Source organism: Triturus cristatus, chromosome 9, assembly GCF_964204655.1.
Source record: "Triturus cristatus chromosome 9, aTriCri1.1, whole genome shotgun sequence".
Classification (NCBI taxonomy): Eukaryota; Metazoa; Chordata; class Amphibia; order Caudata; family Salamandridae; genus Triturus; species Triturus cristatus.
In genome coordinates this window covers 793,184,623-793,200,591 of record NC_140592.1, presented here as the reverse complement: position 1 = coordinate 793,200,591, position 15,969 = coordinate 793,184,623, and the positions used below count along the sequence as shown (strand labels likewise).

At 43.5% G+C, this 15,969-nt stretch overlaps 1 protein-coding gene and 1 long non-coding RNA gene across 5 annotated transcripts in view; one reads left to right on the top strand and one right to left on the bottom strand.

The window, feature by feature from the left end:
- Nucleotides 1-4,226, bottom strand: part of HIF1A (hypoxia inducible factor 1 subunit alpha) — a 263,036-nt gene extending 258,810 nt beyond the window's left edge. For 2 of the 4 annotated variants that reach the window (XM_085626181.1, XM_085626182.1), the window contains exon 1: nucleotides 3,912-4,226. In XM_085626181.1, coding sequence (XP_085482307.1) covers nucleotides 3,912-3,943 — 32 coding nt within the window. In that variant the 5' untranslated portion in view covers nucleotides 3,944-4,226. Of the gene's footprint in view, nucleotides 1-3,768 lie in introns of all 4 variants that reach the window. The other 2 variants (XM_085626185.1, XM_085626184.1) reach the window with 2 other exon arrangements.
- A 473-nt stretch (nucleotides 4,227-4,699) lies between these two features.
- The window catches only part of LOC146798855 (uncharacterized), an 81,575-nt gene continuing 70,305 nt past the window's right edge, over nucleotides 4,700-15,969 (top strand). Inside the window, exons 1-2 of the long non-coding RNA XR_014969207.1 lie at nucleotides 4,700-4,777; nucleotides 15,349-15,513. This is a non-coding gene — a long non-coding RNA (uncharacterized LOC146798855). The remainder of the gene's footprint in view (nucleotides 4,778-15,348; nucleotides 15,514-15,969) is intronic.

Genomic DNA, 15,969 nt, shown 5'->3' with positions numbered 1-15,969 from the left:
CGATAGAAACTCTACAATTGGTTATATGAAAAATATTTAAACCTATCAAATAATCCCAAACTTCATAATTTTCCTTATATTCAATATGCCTACAAGCATGAAATTATGAGTGAATTATCAGAGAACAACAATATAACACAATTAAGATTATATGATTGGGTATATAAAAAATATTCTAACATCTAACTACTGTTTCTGTTGAACTTTTGTGCTCTGTTGCTTGCACTCTGATTTGCGAGTTGGTAAAAAGAGTAGCGTGGATTTTCAATATGGCGCACAAATCTTCAGCATAACAGAGCAATATATTCTCCACTAAACATTATATATATATATATATATATTCTTTTTTTTTCACTGAAAAAAACAAAGGTTGCGGGACGTTAGTTAGGCTCCCATTTCACTCGTATAAAACCAGAGAAATTCAGCAGTTATAGTTACCTGAGCTAGCTATAAAACGTATGCCCCTGCAATGCACTGCTTATGACCTCACATATTACATCACTCACAACAATGTCAGTGACAACTGATGACATCATCCACAGAACCACTCACTCTCCCATAGAACCTTTCACACCCACTCCCACACAATCCTTCACATACCCAGACCATGAAAGACATTCATCTTTACATCTTGTTTTTTAAGTGTCCATTTTTCCTTGTAGCATTCTTTGAGTGATACCTTGCCTTCATACTGTCATTTTTCTCAGAAAGTTGAAAGGAGTTCCTTTAATTCTAAAACAAAACACGTTATGTCCACTAAAGCGTCTATGAGTGTTTGAGTATTTCAGCGGTGGAGCAGGTAAAACAAAATGTTGTATACCTTCTCTATTCTGCATGAAAATACTAATTACGTAATCATTCTAAATATTAATCTGTATTAACTGTTTGGAGTGTTATTATTATTAACCAACCTGTGCACCTTAATAAACACAATATACATGTGGGACTAAAATGCAAATTGCATGGCTAATAATTAAATGATTAACTGTGCTACGCAACTAACTATAGGATGTGTTGAAATAGAGAATTGCATGATCTATGTTGCTTTTGATGGTTTGTGCTCCTGGTATTGCAGAATGGTGAGTATTATTGCTTTAAATGTTGCTATAGCTAGGCAAATACTAATATATATGTGGATTAGTGTGGGGTAAACATTAGAATCTTCACTCCCATATATTAATTACCTTTTATGTTTGTTTTGCTTAAGTTGGCATTCGGGCCTACTGGGCCGCAGTATTCAAAATGGAGTTCAGAAGTGGCCACCGTCATTTGAGTGCGATGTCTACTGCGCAGACTCAGATGGCTCTGAAGATCGCCAGGCGACCTCTAACCACGAGGCTACGTGTTCCTTGTCAAGGATAGGAACATGGAGGATTGCCAAGACCCAGTCAGTATGAATGACTGAAAATACAATAGCAACCTGTACCCGGAGATCTACATGTTGTTACTTCGGAACTTTTGCTTGAGAACCCGAGCAAAACTTACAAATTTGGAAGGTGTCGTATTCTGTTCCATGAGAAACAAAACCTCTTGGGAAAGTCACCACTTATTGCAATTTCAGGGGGGATTTAGCCAATCAGGGCCCTTCTGCATTTAAAGTTGTTGCATGTTTGGTCTAGAAGTAGGACAATAAAGTATAAAAGAGGGGGTATTTAGTAGAGAAAGGAGTCAGTGCCATTTTCCCATTGGTGACTGTTGGTGTGGAGTTCGATTTGAAGGGCGCGATTGCCTGGTCCCTTGACTACCGGTGGGACTGCGTCCTGCTGAGCTAAAGAACTTTCCCAGACTTATTTGGGTCTTAACCTGCATTTGATTGGACGATTTTACCATAAGGGATTTGGATTTATGCAGGGCTAACGGGTTTCTGGAAATGGTCACCAGTGCTAAAGATTTAGATAAATATAATTGTATGTAAATTTGGACCAAAAATATTCATTGAAAATTGCGATTTGATTAAAATTCTGGATATGCCAATAAGAGTGAATTAATTCGATAAACTAAGCGTTGATTAACAAAAATGAGTATGTGATTCTTTTAACAAGGTATTGATTGATCAAAAGGTTCCAAAGCTTTAAGTGTGTTTTAGCTGGTTCTAAATCATCATCAACCAGTCCAACTAATTGGTCCATCGACCAAGTGGTGGAGTGCCTTGATGTTAAAGTTAGGATTCTATAGGTACTAATGTATATAATGTAAAGTTTTCCTCCAATAGGTAACAAGGTACCCCACATGTCCAGCGCTTCTTTTTCCTCCTGTGCGCAGATTCGAGTGAGACGTATGAGTGTTGGTGTTATGGGCCCCACCAATGTATGAATGAGTTAGTGTGATGACGGGTCTGTGACGCAAGGAGGATATGTAAATTTGCCCTTTCCGCTGGAGCACAGTTTTAAAAGCAGATCATCATCTACGAAAATATTCAGCATGCAACATATTCCTTATGAGTGGTTCAGCTGATAAACGAAAACAAAAAGCAATAACTATGTTAAACATAGTGCCAGGCAGTAGACTAATGGATGCTAACAAGCATCAAATATTAAAACGTAACCCGTTTCAAGAAAACGTTGAGGTGCAAGTTCCTCAATTAAGGGCAGTGCACAAATACTGAAAGAAAATAAGGATCAATGCACAAAACCAGTTGCTCAACTCGTAGAAGGCAAGACTACTTTAAATTAGAAACGAAGTCAGAGGTGTCAAACAAATTGTTCAAACTACAAACAATATCATAATGCAAAGCGTAGATGCGTTTTTAAAAAGTCTACAGAATGGAAAAAATGCTCGCACTGTACGCCTTGAAGAGATCTTAAACAAAAGTAACTCGATGCAACAACAGTTTGAAGTTGGTTTGGTGTGGCCAAATCAAACTTTGGAGCCCCAATGGTGTGCTTCAACTGCGGTCTTGACACACCACCCACAAATAAACCCTCATCTACTCCTAAAGGAAGCAAGGAGATAATGCATCTGAACGACTTTTCTTTAAAATCATACTGGGGAATTTAAAGCAAATGTCATATCACTACAAATCATCCTGAAAAGGGATATATATCAATATGGAAGGAAAACGCAAATCAAAGTTATAAAAAAAAAAAAAAAAAAAAAATTTAAAAAAAAAAAACACACATCATCAGTATGATAATCACCAAAACTGCAGTGATGAAATTAAGTTAGAGGGGGCAGACGTGAAGCGTTGCCCTTCAGCGACTGCAGTGTTATTATTTGGAGTCTGATGACCCCATTACCGAAAACTATGCCAAAGCAGACTTGAAAAGCACCACTCAAAGTCCAGAAAGGCCATTCTAGCGTCACTGCATAAACATGGGGAAAACACAGAGTTGTCCAATGACGGTTAGGTGAGCCTTCTTGCAAGAACACTTGGTAACATGGTCAACTGGGACTCAGTAGGGTGGCAAACTTTCAGAAATGATTATGGGTGACAATTTAAACGCGATGCTCATTAACACCAACTGAAATGCTTTCAATGGCATGGAGTACAATAGGCTCCAATAGTGCAAACAGAACCCGACGAAAAATAGGGAAGAACCAGCGTGTTAAAAAAAATGCAACCGTGCTTTTTGCCATGTACATGGAGAGATAATCTAGCTATTACAGAAGGGAGTGTTTGCGTTAATTTGGGTAAACAAAGTAAATATGCTATCAACGCGCACTGACGGACAAGTCACGCCTATATCGCAAAGGGGAGCCTAAAGCAATTGCGCTGGCGAGTTGCTGAGGTGCCACAGTACACGCACTGCTATACCTTTTGCTACATACCTCGATCACAATATTCCTAGATGGGTTGTCAAGGCCTGGATCCAGACAAAATGGCGGCCAAGGGGGTGGGGGAGCAGCAGCGTGATACATAAAGAAGATAAGCTAATGCACAAAGGTAGTTGAAGTGGAGTCTGAAGACGCACCTTTTCTTGTCACTCCCGACAGGCACGTCCATTCCTCGGTGTCCCGCAGATAGGTATTCCTGAGTGCAAGCGGATATTCCTGGAAAGCGAGTGCGGATAGTATACAATCCTTTGGGACCAATATCACAGACGGCAGAGTATGAACAGATTGTAATGACCCTTGCGGTATCACTCCGCCACAGGTAGTCAAGCGTACCCTCCCCGGTACAGTGAACTACAGCAGCTCAAAGACGCCGCGCTGTGCATACAGCACACAGACTGTTCCAAGAAGACACCAAGCGGCTGTCGTGCGTCAGGGGGAAGAGGCGGGACCTCAGGCATTGACAAGGAACTCCGTTTAGAGAGTTACTCCGCCCCTTCTGCTGGTCACAAAATGGAAAGCCATCTTGGTACGTATTGGTTTTGAATTGTCTAAAGAAAAACCGCTAATTGAAAATAGAGTTTACACAAATATTGGCATGAAGATTGCAGTCTTTATCTTTGTTAGAAGTGTTATTTTTCTTTATGATATACATTAATGATATCAATTAATATATATTTTTATAATAAAAAGATAATAAGATAGGATATGTAAGATAATTAGGATATTTATATATCTTATAAAGTTAGTAACAAATCGCCTACTATTAGTGACCCTTTTTAAATGATGCCCTTGGTGCTTGAAATTCTACACATAAGTGCTGACGGAATGAATACACAAAGATGGCGTGCCTGTTTATCGCTATATCTACGCGTCGAGTCTTTCTTGTCCTTCTTCTGTCCCTGCTAGGGAAATTGGCTGACCGAGACACGAATACTGGCCTCCCAACAAGCCAGCCAATCCCTTTTCGAGACCGACCGCGCCCCCATTCTGACGGGAGAACCAGGTGAACACTGGTGAGAGGAGGGGCAGACAGCTGACTCACAGCTGGAGGCGTGGGATATAGGTCACCTATACAGGCCAAGTTTTTTTGTTCAAATTGTGTTATTAAAAGTTTAAAAATAGCATTGACTATAGAAAACAACAGACGATACAAAACACAAAGGGTGACGAAGAAAAAAAGATTCCAAAATAAATATAAAAAAAAAAAAACACTGGCAAAGACGATGTCTGGTTCAATTTATTAAGTGAAACAGTTTTTTTTTCTAAATGTGTGTATTCATCAGTTCTAGTAGATGCCTAAGACCCCCCCAACTTCTGTGAGGCTCAGAGACCACTAATATTTTCGGCGGAGGGTCTCTGCTTTTGGTGGGTCGGGAGCAACACTAGTGACGCTCAACAATGCTGCCCATGTTTCATCATGTCACACAACTGCCGCAGGTGAGGCAGTTGAAAGCGCGCCAAACATTGGCCATGGAACAAAGGCGCCAGTCAAGATTTTCAGGAACTGCGCTCCATGGGGGTGTGGGGAAGCTCTCACTGTGATGGGTTTTTACCAGACACAATTGCTTTGGAGAGCTCTGTGAACCTTTATCCATTCACAAAGAGGCAACTCGCTATTGTTCTGATGGATGCGGTCTGCTAGTCAATCCCAGTAGATAAAATACTCCTAATCAATTAAACAGTAATTGTTTAAGTATAACGTTACCAGTGGCGTAGCTAAGGGGGGGGGGGGGGGGCGGTGGGGGCGGTCCGCCCTAGGCGGCAATATTTTGGGGGTAGCGGCCGCGCGGCACCGGTGGCCCGTGGCGGCAGCCTTTATAATTTATTTGGGTACACTCGTGCTCGCGCTGACACTACTGTAAGCTCGCAGCTTGTCTTTCACTTTAGTATCCTATTATTGTTTGTTTATATTGTATGCTTTTTAGGTCTCGCCTGACCCAGCGCATGCGCTGATCTGGCGAGACATTTAGTAGGTGGGTTTGGAAAGTGCTACCCACATTTTTGTGCTGGCTACAAGCGTCAGTGCACGATGGCGTGCACGCGCACAGCTGCTCCTCGCATTCCCCCCTCCCTTCTCGCCCAGCCATCCTGCGCCAGCCTTCAGCACAAATACCCCTCCCCCCCTCCCAACGCTTTTACGGCCGCGCTGCGTTACTATTACTGCCGCGCGGCCAATGCTTGTTCTTCTTACCCACGCTACCTACCTTTAAATCCTCTCTAGTGCCAGTGCCCTTCCGTATGACAAGATTTGCTTTTTTCAACTATCCCATCTCCTCTGAGGGTACAAAATCACACCAGTGCCCATTGATCGCAACGTGGTACTGTTACTGCCCATCCCTCTCTCAAACCTCTTTTGATTTACACCCATACCTGGTCTCAAAGCTGTGCCGCCCCGAGGCCTGCCGTGGTGCAGCGATCCTGCCAGAGTTCCCGTTTCCTTTTCACTGGACCTCTTGCTGCACGCCGCCTGAACGACACCAACCTTCTTTTCAAGTTAGAACGGGGGCTGCCTCCGGCCTGACAAGCTCTCTGGATCCACCATCTGCACTCAGCTTCATCCCCACCAATCACGTTTCACCCCCTAATCTGCACAACAGTGCTCGATTGGAGATGATGGTGGGCGCCGGCACTTATTTTTCGGTTTCAGATATTTACAAATTATAAGAGAAGGAAAAACACACAGATCGGAAAGACGACAGAATAAAAAAGACAGCAAAAACATTACAAACAGATAGCAGGAACTTGCAAAAACATTACAAGCAGATAGCAGGCACACGCAACACTGAGAACAAGCATTGGCATAGCCAATAGGTCTCGCTTTTGGGACCTTATAAGTGTTTAGCCATGCAACAGTTGATGTTGTTGCACCAAGGATATTGTGCTGCATAACTAAATACTTATAAGGTCCCAAAAGCGAGACCTAATGGCTATGCCAATGCTTGTTTAGCTCTCTTGCCTGTGCTCGTCGTTGTAGGAAGCTGCTGACATAGGCTCAGCAGGAGCAGTGTTAGCCTGCCCTGGCAATGGAGAACCACGATGCCTGACTTCTGCTGTCTGCATCGTGCTCTGATCCTGCCTGACTATGAGGCCGGAGCGGCAGCCTTGAAAGCACAATTGGCTCCGCATACCACAGCGCAGGAGATGCAGCGCTTGCTACGCAGACGGGGCCGGGAATCAGGTTTGTAGCCAAGAGGAACGTAGTTTTTAAAAAAAGAAATCCCCGTGCAATGCTTTTTTTTCAGGCATCTAAAACCCTAGCAGTTTTCAATGCTCAAGAATCTTCAATGCCTGAAAAGACACGAGAGGTGTGATTGCATGATGTTCCAGTTCTTATGGGTAGATGGTATAATATAAATCAATAAATTAAATATTGTTTAAACCATCGGGCAATCGCAACATGGTTACATTTTTATAAGAACTATGGAACGACCACAATTCGCCAGTGGCAGTGATGTTTTGCTTGGCGCTGTTGATAGCTTTTTTCACTATTACATCAGGCGACGTGCACTGGCCATTTTCAGTGCAACCAGGCTCTTTCTATGCTGGACTACTCGTCTTGGGGATCCAGCATGTTTTATAGTTCATGCATTAAGTACAGTGTTTATAATTTATCCCATAAACAACACTATTTGTCTCATATCCCATAAAGTCCTTTCTGCCCAGTGCGTGTCCCTTTGTGGTGTCTGGACCTTGGGGGATGTTTAACTTTTTATGTCCTCCTGACGGATGATGCCTGTTGGGATAATGCAAATTTCCAATAGATATGAAAACATTCGAATTACGTTCCAATATGTATTTTGCTTCCAGAGTATACAGGTAAAAGGTCCAAAAATAGGAGCACATTTACCTGTGCTTGGTATCCCTATTCGTCCCCTTACCCCTAAATTAAATGGCACCTGCCCTTAGTATGATGTAGGTTGTTAGACATTTCCACCCTTCTCTAGCTTTTAAATACATGGAATTTAGTCAATGACGAAACTTTAAAATCACTAATTACCCTCTGTCAACTTATAGATGTGTTTGGAGACAAACCTTTCAATACCTGCAATTGCATCTGCTACAGTCTGTCATAGATAAAGCACTCTATGCTCGACATTCTTCCAAACGTGGCTATGACTAGGGGTAAGATTACATCATTATGTTGAGTAATTGGGAAGTTTCTTTTTGATAGCCATAAGTGCTCGTGTGAAGTACACCTTGGCTCATGGCTATGCATTGTGATTTGTGCTGTAATGTAGTTGAGGGTGTATAATGCAATGGTAACCACACATTGATACAGTATTGAATTAAAACAGCATTTCACATGCATCTTTTATTTTGAAAGAAATAATATACCTTACACATTATTCCTAGCCACAAAACGAAACCAGAACATTATTGTACGTCTATTCACTACATTTTAATGAAATAATGGGAGATATGTAAAATTAAGTTCCTGGCTCCAGTTTGTGCACAGGGAGAACTTCCAAGAGGTGCTTTATTAAAAAAAAAAAACCTGTAAAACTGTGCTTTAATTTAATTTAATGACAACAGGAGAACTTTAAAATGAAGTGTTAATTTCATTACACAATGAATATAAGGCTTAACTTTTCACTTTAAATTTAGCCCATTAAAAAAAGTACCCCACCACTGCAGTGGCCATATATATCTGTTGTAAATAGGGCCAATAAATAACAGGGAGAACTGAGCATGGGTCAAGTGTCAGTCTGTGGCCCCTTCTTTTCATGAGCAAAGACTTGAAAATAATGCAAATAGTGACACAAAATTCATACAAAAATATGATTGAGTCTTTTACAAAATCATTAGGTTTATTTCTCCTACATGCAGAAGCATTTCACGTGAACATCAGATTACATCACTACATTGAGAGGCATTTTTAGAAGTAATAGCTTTGGAACATGAAAGGATGGACTCTCACCATCCATGATGACAATGCTATATTAACGAACTAAGTGGACAGTCGTGTACCATACATGTGGCATAAATTATTATCACATGGAGCAAATGTATAGTCTGGCAGGAGAGATTTTTGTACAGGGTTTTTGTTCCGTGCACACCCTGTACTCAGGTATTTCAAGGTCCCGGCATGTGATAATGTGGAAAAAGGAGGCATGATGTAATAAAATATTTGTATTGCTGCATTTATATAGTGCTTACTACCCTTATGTGGGGCACTGAAGCACTATATGGTCAGCAAGTTGATCCATGTAGGCTGTATGGTTGGAAAGGGGTCGTCTTTATTTTGTGAATCTATGTGGTAAGTGTTTCCATGTTGTGCGTGATGAGAACTGAGGTGCGGTTACAGAGTTATGGAACATAGTAGTGTGGTGGATGAGCAGGTGTGAGAGACAAATGTGTAGCTTATGGTTTTTAGTATGCTGGCAGCCGTGACCAGCACTGCAGGTCTGTTTGATTCCTTATGATTGTAGTCTTCTTAGCTGGTTACTGCTGAGGTCAGGAGTAAACAATGTGTTGAAGAGGGAAGCCGGGACTAATACCAGGCTCTCTGGTTTCATATTGTGCATTGCAGGCATTAAATGGATATTACTTTATCCCTAGTAGGTAAAGCTGGGCGTGGGTGGGAAATAATGCACACATTACTCAGCCTTTAATACCTCACGATGATTTTAATGGGTCAGAAGTAGCTCTCACTACAGAAAAGGTTGGAGACCCCTAAACGGTTCGGTTGTCATGAGGGAAGGAAAGGATCTTTGGTGACTGTGGCATGAGAGTCTCCTCATTTTGGGAGTTGAAGAGACTGTGTCTCTCAAGAATAAATGAGCCATTACTCCCCTTGATGGAGCCCTTAGTTGCTCGCCCCACACCTCATTCAGTGAATCAGTGAGCATCAGTAGCCTGGCAGCTCGTGCCTAATTAATCCCTAGACACAAGACAGAGGCTGATTATGAAACATGGAGGGTTTTACCGGATATCAAACACCAAGGTTTGCTGCCTAACCGCGGAGCAGCCAGCCTCTCCTGCTAGGGAAGTGCTGCTGGGAAAGCCTGGATTTCAGTACGGGGGATCCGAACAGCTGATTCAGGTGGAAGTAAGTGATGGAAAAGAGCATCTGTACAACTATATTTTAAAAGATGAATGAGTTTCTTGTTCCCATATCCTTAAAAACCCAAGAACACGCTCATGCGAGGAGCTCTTCTAGGGTAACATCCTTTGTCCCGGTCATTACTTTAAACCTACAAATGTCTGGTGTCAGGTGTCCTTGTCTAAGTAGTTCAATGAAAGCATAACATCACTACAAATCCCAGACTGCATTAGGATGTTACAGAATAATCCAGGCCTGGAAGCGGAGCCTGTAGTGGCCTGGAGTGAGACAAACCATGGCAGGGACATGTTCTCAGCCCCTTAGTATGGTTAATTCAGAAGGTTAGGCCCTGATTATGAGCTTTGACATTGAAGTCCTGAAGTTCCTAACAGGACTGGGATTTTGATCTGTGAGATACATATTGAATCTCTGCTGTTTTCGCGTGACAGTTTTTGGCAGGTCAAACTTGTGGAAATGTATTTGGCGGAAAAGGCCTTTGAAAAAGAGAAAACATGTTAAATTGGGTGAGTTAAATACTGATTCTGCACGTTATGCCTCATTTCCAAGTGAAAAGCTTTGAGTGTGTTCTATTTCTCACAACCAGTAAACACCTCACTTGGGGTAAGTAAGTGTGTCTACTGGATGCAGTAAATACAGCATTCTATTCTCAGTTACTCGGGATCATGCACTTAGTAGAACTAGAAGTAGAATAATCTGCAGCAGAAAACAGGCATAGACAAACTCTCTCAGTGTACACCTCTCAACTCAAGACTGGATTTCTGTGGACCCCAGCCAGACACCACACTCCTGCAGCCCAAGGGTGTGTCTGCACAGTTATATACTCGTATGAACTGACCATACCTGACCAACAGGAATACCATGGGTGCCTTCATTGGTCAATATCATCTCTGGTACAATGCAACAGTAAATGCAATTGGTTAGCTACCTCAGGCAAGTGTCTGTGTTCTTTGTATATCCTTTCTCATGACGTATTACATTGACGGTGATATGTGCAGACCCTTGCGCCAAGTCTACACTCTACAAATATTTATCTTGTTGTCTTAAACGAGTTAAGTCCGTCCAACAAGAGGCACCTGGATAGAAAAGAGGAAGAGAGCTTGAGGCTGCTTGAAAGGAACAGGTAAGAGTGAGGGGTCTGGGCATAATGTGGCTCTGAGTGCCAACTGCATCCTCTGCTTTCTTTGAAAAGTGAAAAACACAGAGGAAGTAGTGAAAGGTATAAAAGATGTGCCTTCCTACCTACTGTGTAGCCTTGGACCGTGTCCTGTATGTGCATGTAACTTGCATGATCGAGGTAACTATTAGCGGCGATACTACGTGTCTCTCGAACCTCTGCTCGCCTTCCTTTTTCCCCAGCACCTGCCCCGCTACCTGCCATGGGCGGCAATCTGAGGGATAGCCCCGGGCGCCAGAAGCTCTAGCTACGCCTCTGAACGTTACTAATCACCAGTGATGGTATCCAGGCGCTAACTATGCGGACAGCTCAGCTTGGTGCTGGAATCTGTGCAACACATGTTTCTTTAATGTGCAATCAGTGAATACCAATTCATGAAATTTATTAAAAACTCCCATTTAGTAAAGTTGATAGCAAATGATTGATTTGGCTGAAGCACATTTACTGTATTTAGTTGCGTTGTAGTTATTCTGTATACAAATTTGAAGATATGTTTTGGGAATCAATTTAGATGACTGAACTGAAGTCAGGAATACCTGCCAGCCTCATTCAAAAGGTTTTGAACATGCTGCTGCTGTGTGCAGTGCACCACTCCATTTTAACAGAAAGCTGAGATGGCGGTGAGTGTTCAAAGTGGGCAAGTGTATGATCTGAAGAGGCCAGGAAACAGAGAAGCAGTGAGTTTTCTTGAACTGTCGAGAGTAGACGGGACAGTGTGAGAACAGAAGGGGCGAGAATCACGAGGGCAGTGTATGAGCAGAGGGGGCAGTCAGTGTGTGTGCAGAAGGGGAAGGAGCAGGAATATGGGCCATTTTGTGATTAAATTAGTGGTGTGGACCAACCTTAACATCGATCAAATTGCATTCATATCACAAGTGAATAAGTCCACCACACTTCCTCCCAGGGTTGGATTGGGATTAAGAATCTGCCCGGGCACCCTAAAAAACAAGTGGCCCACATTTGCATATTGCCTTTCCGCAAAACACTGCTTTGGCGAAATTTTATTAAAAGAAGGGGGGGATAAAAAAAAAATGCACGGATTAGTTTACACTGGTGAAACACACCTGAAATCAAGTGAGGCCACGTTTGCTCAGGGTCCCTGCCCCTGCTCAATCTGCATATATTAATGGGCCGGCCCAGGGAGCGAAAGTGAGTGACACCGCTGCCCCTTGATCAAAGGAAGGTAGTGGACGCCTATCTACCTCCAAAAGACCACTCAGGCACCCACTGGGCCGTAAAATGCAGAAACCGCCCAAATCGTCCCCCCAGGCTGCACAGAAAAGCAGCCCACAGCTGGAATTCGGATACCGACCCCTTGGGCGTTGCTCGAGTGCCCGCGTTACCAATCCCACCCTGCTTCTTCCAACCTGCAATTCATCCTGGTCTCGTGACCCAGCCCGATCAATTTTTTTGTGAAGTGAACCTGGCTCCAATGCTGGATATCTCAGTGTGTTAGCTGTTGCATGGGTGCCTTCTTCGGTAAATGGTTCGATGTACAGGGGAGGGGTGCTTGAATAGGTTGGTAGACGAATGGATCAGTGTAGGACATCAGTGATTTTGATTAATGAGTGGTTGGGCAGATAATGAAGTGGACAAATGGCTTGGGCTGACATCTGTTATGACTTGGAATCTAAAAGTCTCACGCTAAAACACAGACCACTTAAAATAAATAATTAACACATGCTACTGAAAAGTTGGTATGTGGGACATGACTACATTTGTAAATGAGGTAATGTAATGTTATTTTTATTTGATGATTGAACTATTACCATTTAGCTCTTGTAGTGAAACAAGTTAAAGGAGGATTTTACAAGAGTGTGGGTTTCACTGCAGCCATTAGAGCACCTCTTGCAATCCTTGGCCCCTAAGCAGGATCAGATTGGCAAGTCAGACCCTGGGCAATGTGCTGGTAGATAACAGCCAACTGTGGGCCTTTCTTTGGACAGGAGATGGCGAGGCAGAACATGCCTGGCCTTGTCTGATAGCCTGCAAGCCTCTGAAAACGTAGCACTGCAGGAGGCAGGGTCAAACCTTCAAGAGAGTGTGACATCAGGAGCCACCTGAGATACCGATCAAACAGTACCTGCGCTAGAGAAGGTGAGTCCAGTACCAGTCAATCATTTATCAGCAGAATGATCTGGTCAGAGGCCATCATGACACAAATTAGGTTTTAATGTAGTGGTAGTATCGAGGGAAAATAAAAAAAGACCTTCTGTCCTTCTCTTCTCTTCCCTATTGATCAGGAACAGGTTTTAAAGTTTGCGCATGGTTGGCAGGTATGGAATGTTTAGCCAGTCTGGGTTTTTGGTGCGAGCTATAAAAAATATTAAGGGCCGGTTTACAAGTTTGGCGGTCCTGGTGCCGGTCTGACCTCGACCGCCACTCTATGGGGCAGCTCGCAGTATTTCGTCTGCGGCACCGCCAGGATCTAGGATCCCAAGTGACAGAGGCGGTGGGGGTTGAAGCAGCAATATGCAGGCAAAGCCACTGCGGCACCACCAAGCATATTACAAGTTGCCTCATTACCACCATTTTCATGGCAGTGAGCCCACCATGAAAGGGTGGCGGTGAGGCAACTAAGTCTCATGTATGCCACACCATGCAGGAAGGTGCAGTCAGAACTCTGAGAGCGGTGGTCCGCATGTCAGGCTCCTCAATGAGCCGAACAGACCGCCACTGTCAGACTGACGCAAGACCGCCCACCAGACCAGGATTTGACTCCTAATCTGGCAGGCGGTCGCACCACAGGTTTAGAGGTCCCACAGCAACGGGAGTTGTAATGTCAGCTGAGGGACCACCAAATTCGTAAGCAGGTCCTAAGACTGACTAAAAATCATATCCCTCAGTGGATTCAGAGATTTCATTTCTCATATTATGAGTCAACTTGGAAAGTGTTAATCCAACGGTACTAACATTGTGTGGTAAAACTAGAGCCTATTTCAGGGTCAGATTGTCAGGATAAGACAGGAAATGGTCAAGAAGTTAGGATTAGGCTTATCTAATAGAAAATCTATCTTGCTATGAGTTTGGTATATTCTCCTTCACGGGACTGAATTATGTACATGCCATAAAGTTGCTAGCTGCACGATATTATTGATGCTTGCCATACTCTGCCTATAATATATCCCTGCTAAACATGCCACATTGAGTGGCCAAGTTGTCCTGTGATGGTTTTTCAAGAGGCCTGCTTATTACAGATGAATGGTATGAAAGGGTAATCTTTGGCTTACTGCTTTTTAGGGCTCGCGCCCTGTGTTGCACAGCGCAACAGTGCTCGCGCAGGCGAGAGTCCTTTTGTCCGGGGTTCTGAAACGGACCCTGGAAATGTATACGCTTGTGCGTGTGTTTTTAGTTTTGTGGCCTGCTATTGGCCTTTGCCTGCGTGTTCGTTTTTAAAATAGCACACAATAGGCCAAAGGCGGGCGCATTGCTCCGCCCATAGCCTATTGGTGTCTATTATGCGCATTCCTGCCATATGGTTTCAATTAACGTGCCCAGACACGGGCGCGATAATTGAAACCATATGGCGCGCGCGCGCACCACTCGTTCATTTTGCTGAAAGTTTTAGACTAATTCCTTTCTGTGCTGAGATCTGTCAGGTCATTTTTGTCTAGAGCAATAAAGCCTGCACGTGCGTTTTCATATTTAACGTCCACCTTTCCAGCATTACTTCCCACTGCCTGCCTGCACGACTGGCACTTTCATTACTAAAAGTTACTAAACCATAGGATGTAATTGAAAATAAAACGTTATTTACGTCAGAGTTTCTGACCACAAACCAAGTCTCCCATCCGCAGGTAAACGGTCAGTATCTCAGTCTTTGAATTTGCGTATTCTTTTTACGTATGCAAAATGGCTTCTCCGGGAAGTACGCAAGCACTTGCTGTAAATTGGTAAACAATCTTTTTTAGAGTTGTGCTTTGTGCTGTGATGACATTGTGCAGCGCTGTTTTCGAAGCAACGCTGGTGCTTTAGACATTCCATGTAAATTAAGGTAAGGCCGGCGTGAGCCTCCTTCCATCTGCAGCCTGTGCCGCCTCTTTGTTCAGCCTGCCCCGGGGACCCTGCCTTTATGGAGCTGTCCCTGTGGACACTTGTTACATGCTCTCTGCCATCTCTGGAGGCAAAGGGGCCAGGCAACCAATCGAACGGACTCTCCGAGTGACAGCAGAAGTCACCCAAGGCGGGAACGCTAATCGAATAACAACAGTAACGCCTCCCGAGGGGTTGCACTGCTTTTGTGTATTTTTAGTGTGGTGGGAGATTTGGGAGAGCCTTTGCAGAGATGTATAATTTCCCCTCTTTGACATGATAATGTCCTTTTGTGTCTGTCTAGCTCCAGGAACGAGCCAGGGAAGGTTTCACTGGCCTGGCCGAGCCATTGTCTGATCTGGACCTACTGGCAGCCTGCAACGACGGCAAGGGGAAGGGTAACTCCCTGGGGCAGGTCATCGCCAGCGAGTTCCAGGAATAGATAAAGGAGCGGCCATTGGTTCAGCAGGTTGGTACCGAGCTGGGGCAGAAGATGGGGTTATTTCAAGGTGAAAAGGCTACTTAATTCGCAAATGGGTTCTCCCAAACACTTTACCAATTCTAAGGAAGCCCCTTCCTCTTTTACTCTTAACAGCCAAGCTAAATGGTTAAACAGGTGCCTTGTGCTATCAGGAAATTCAGCAATTAAACAGCATGGGAGAGGATTCAACCAATCGGAGGGCAAGAGACTGCACAATTTTCCCACTGTGGTCTCTAATTGAGAAATTCCACCCATTTACTCTCGTCTTACTCCATACCTTTCTGTGTATGCAGTTTTAAGCAAAATAACCACGTATGAAATAGATTGTATTTGTAGCGCAAGAATAGGGCAACTGGATCCTATTTAAAATAAGGTCGACAAACATCATTGCCATTGTATTGTAACATCATTTAGATAGTGCTTAGAACCCCCGATGAGATGTTG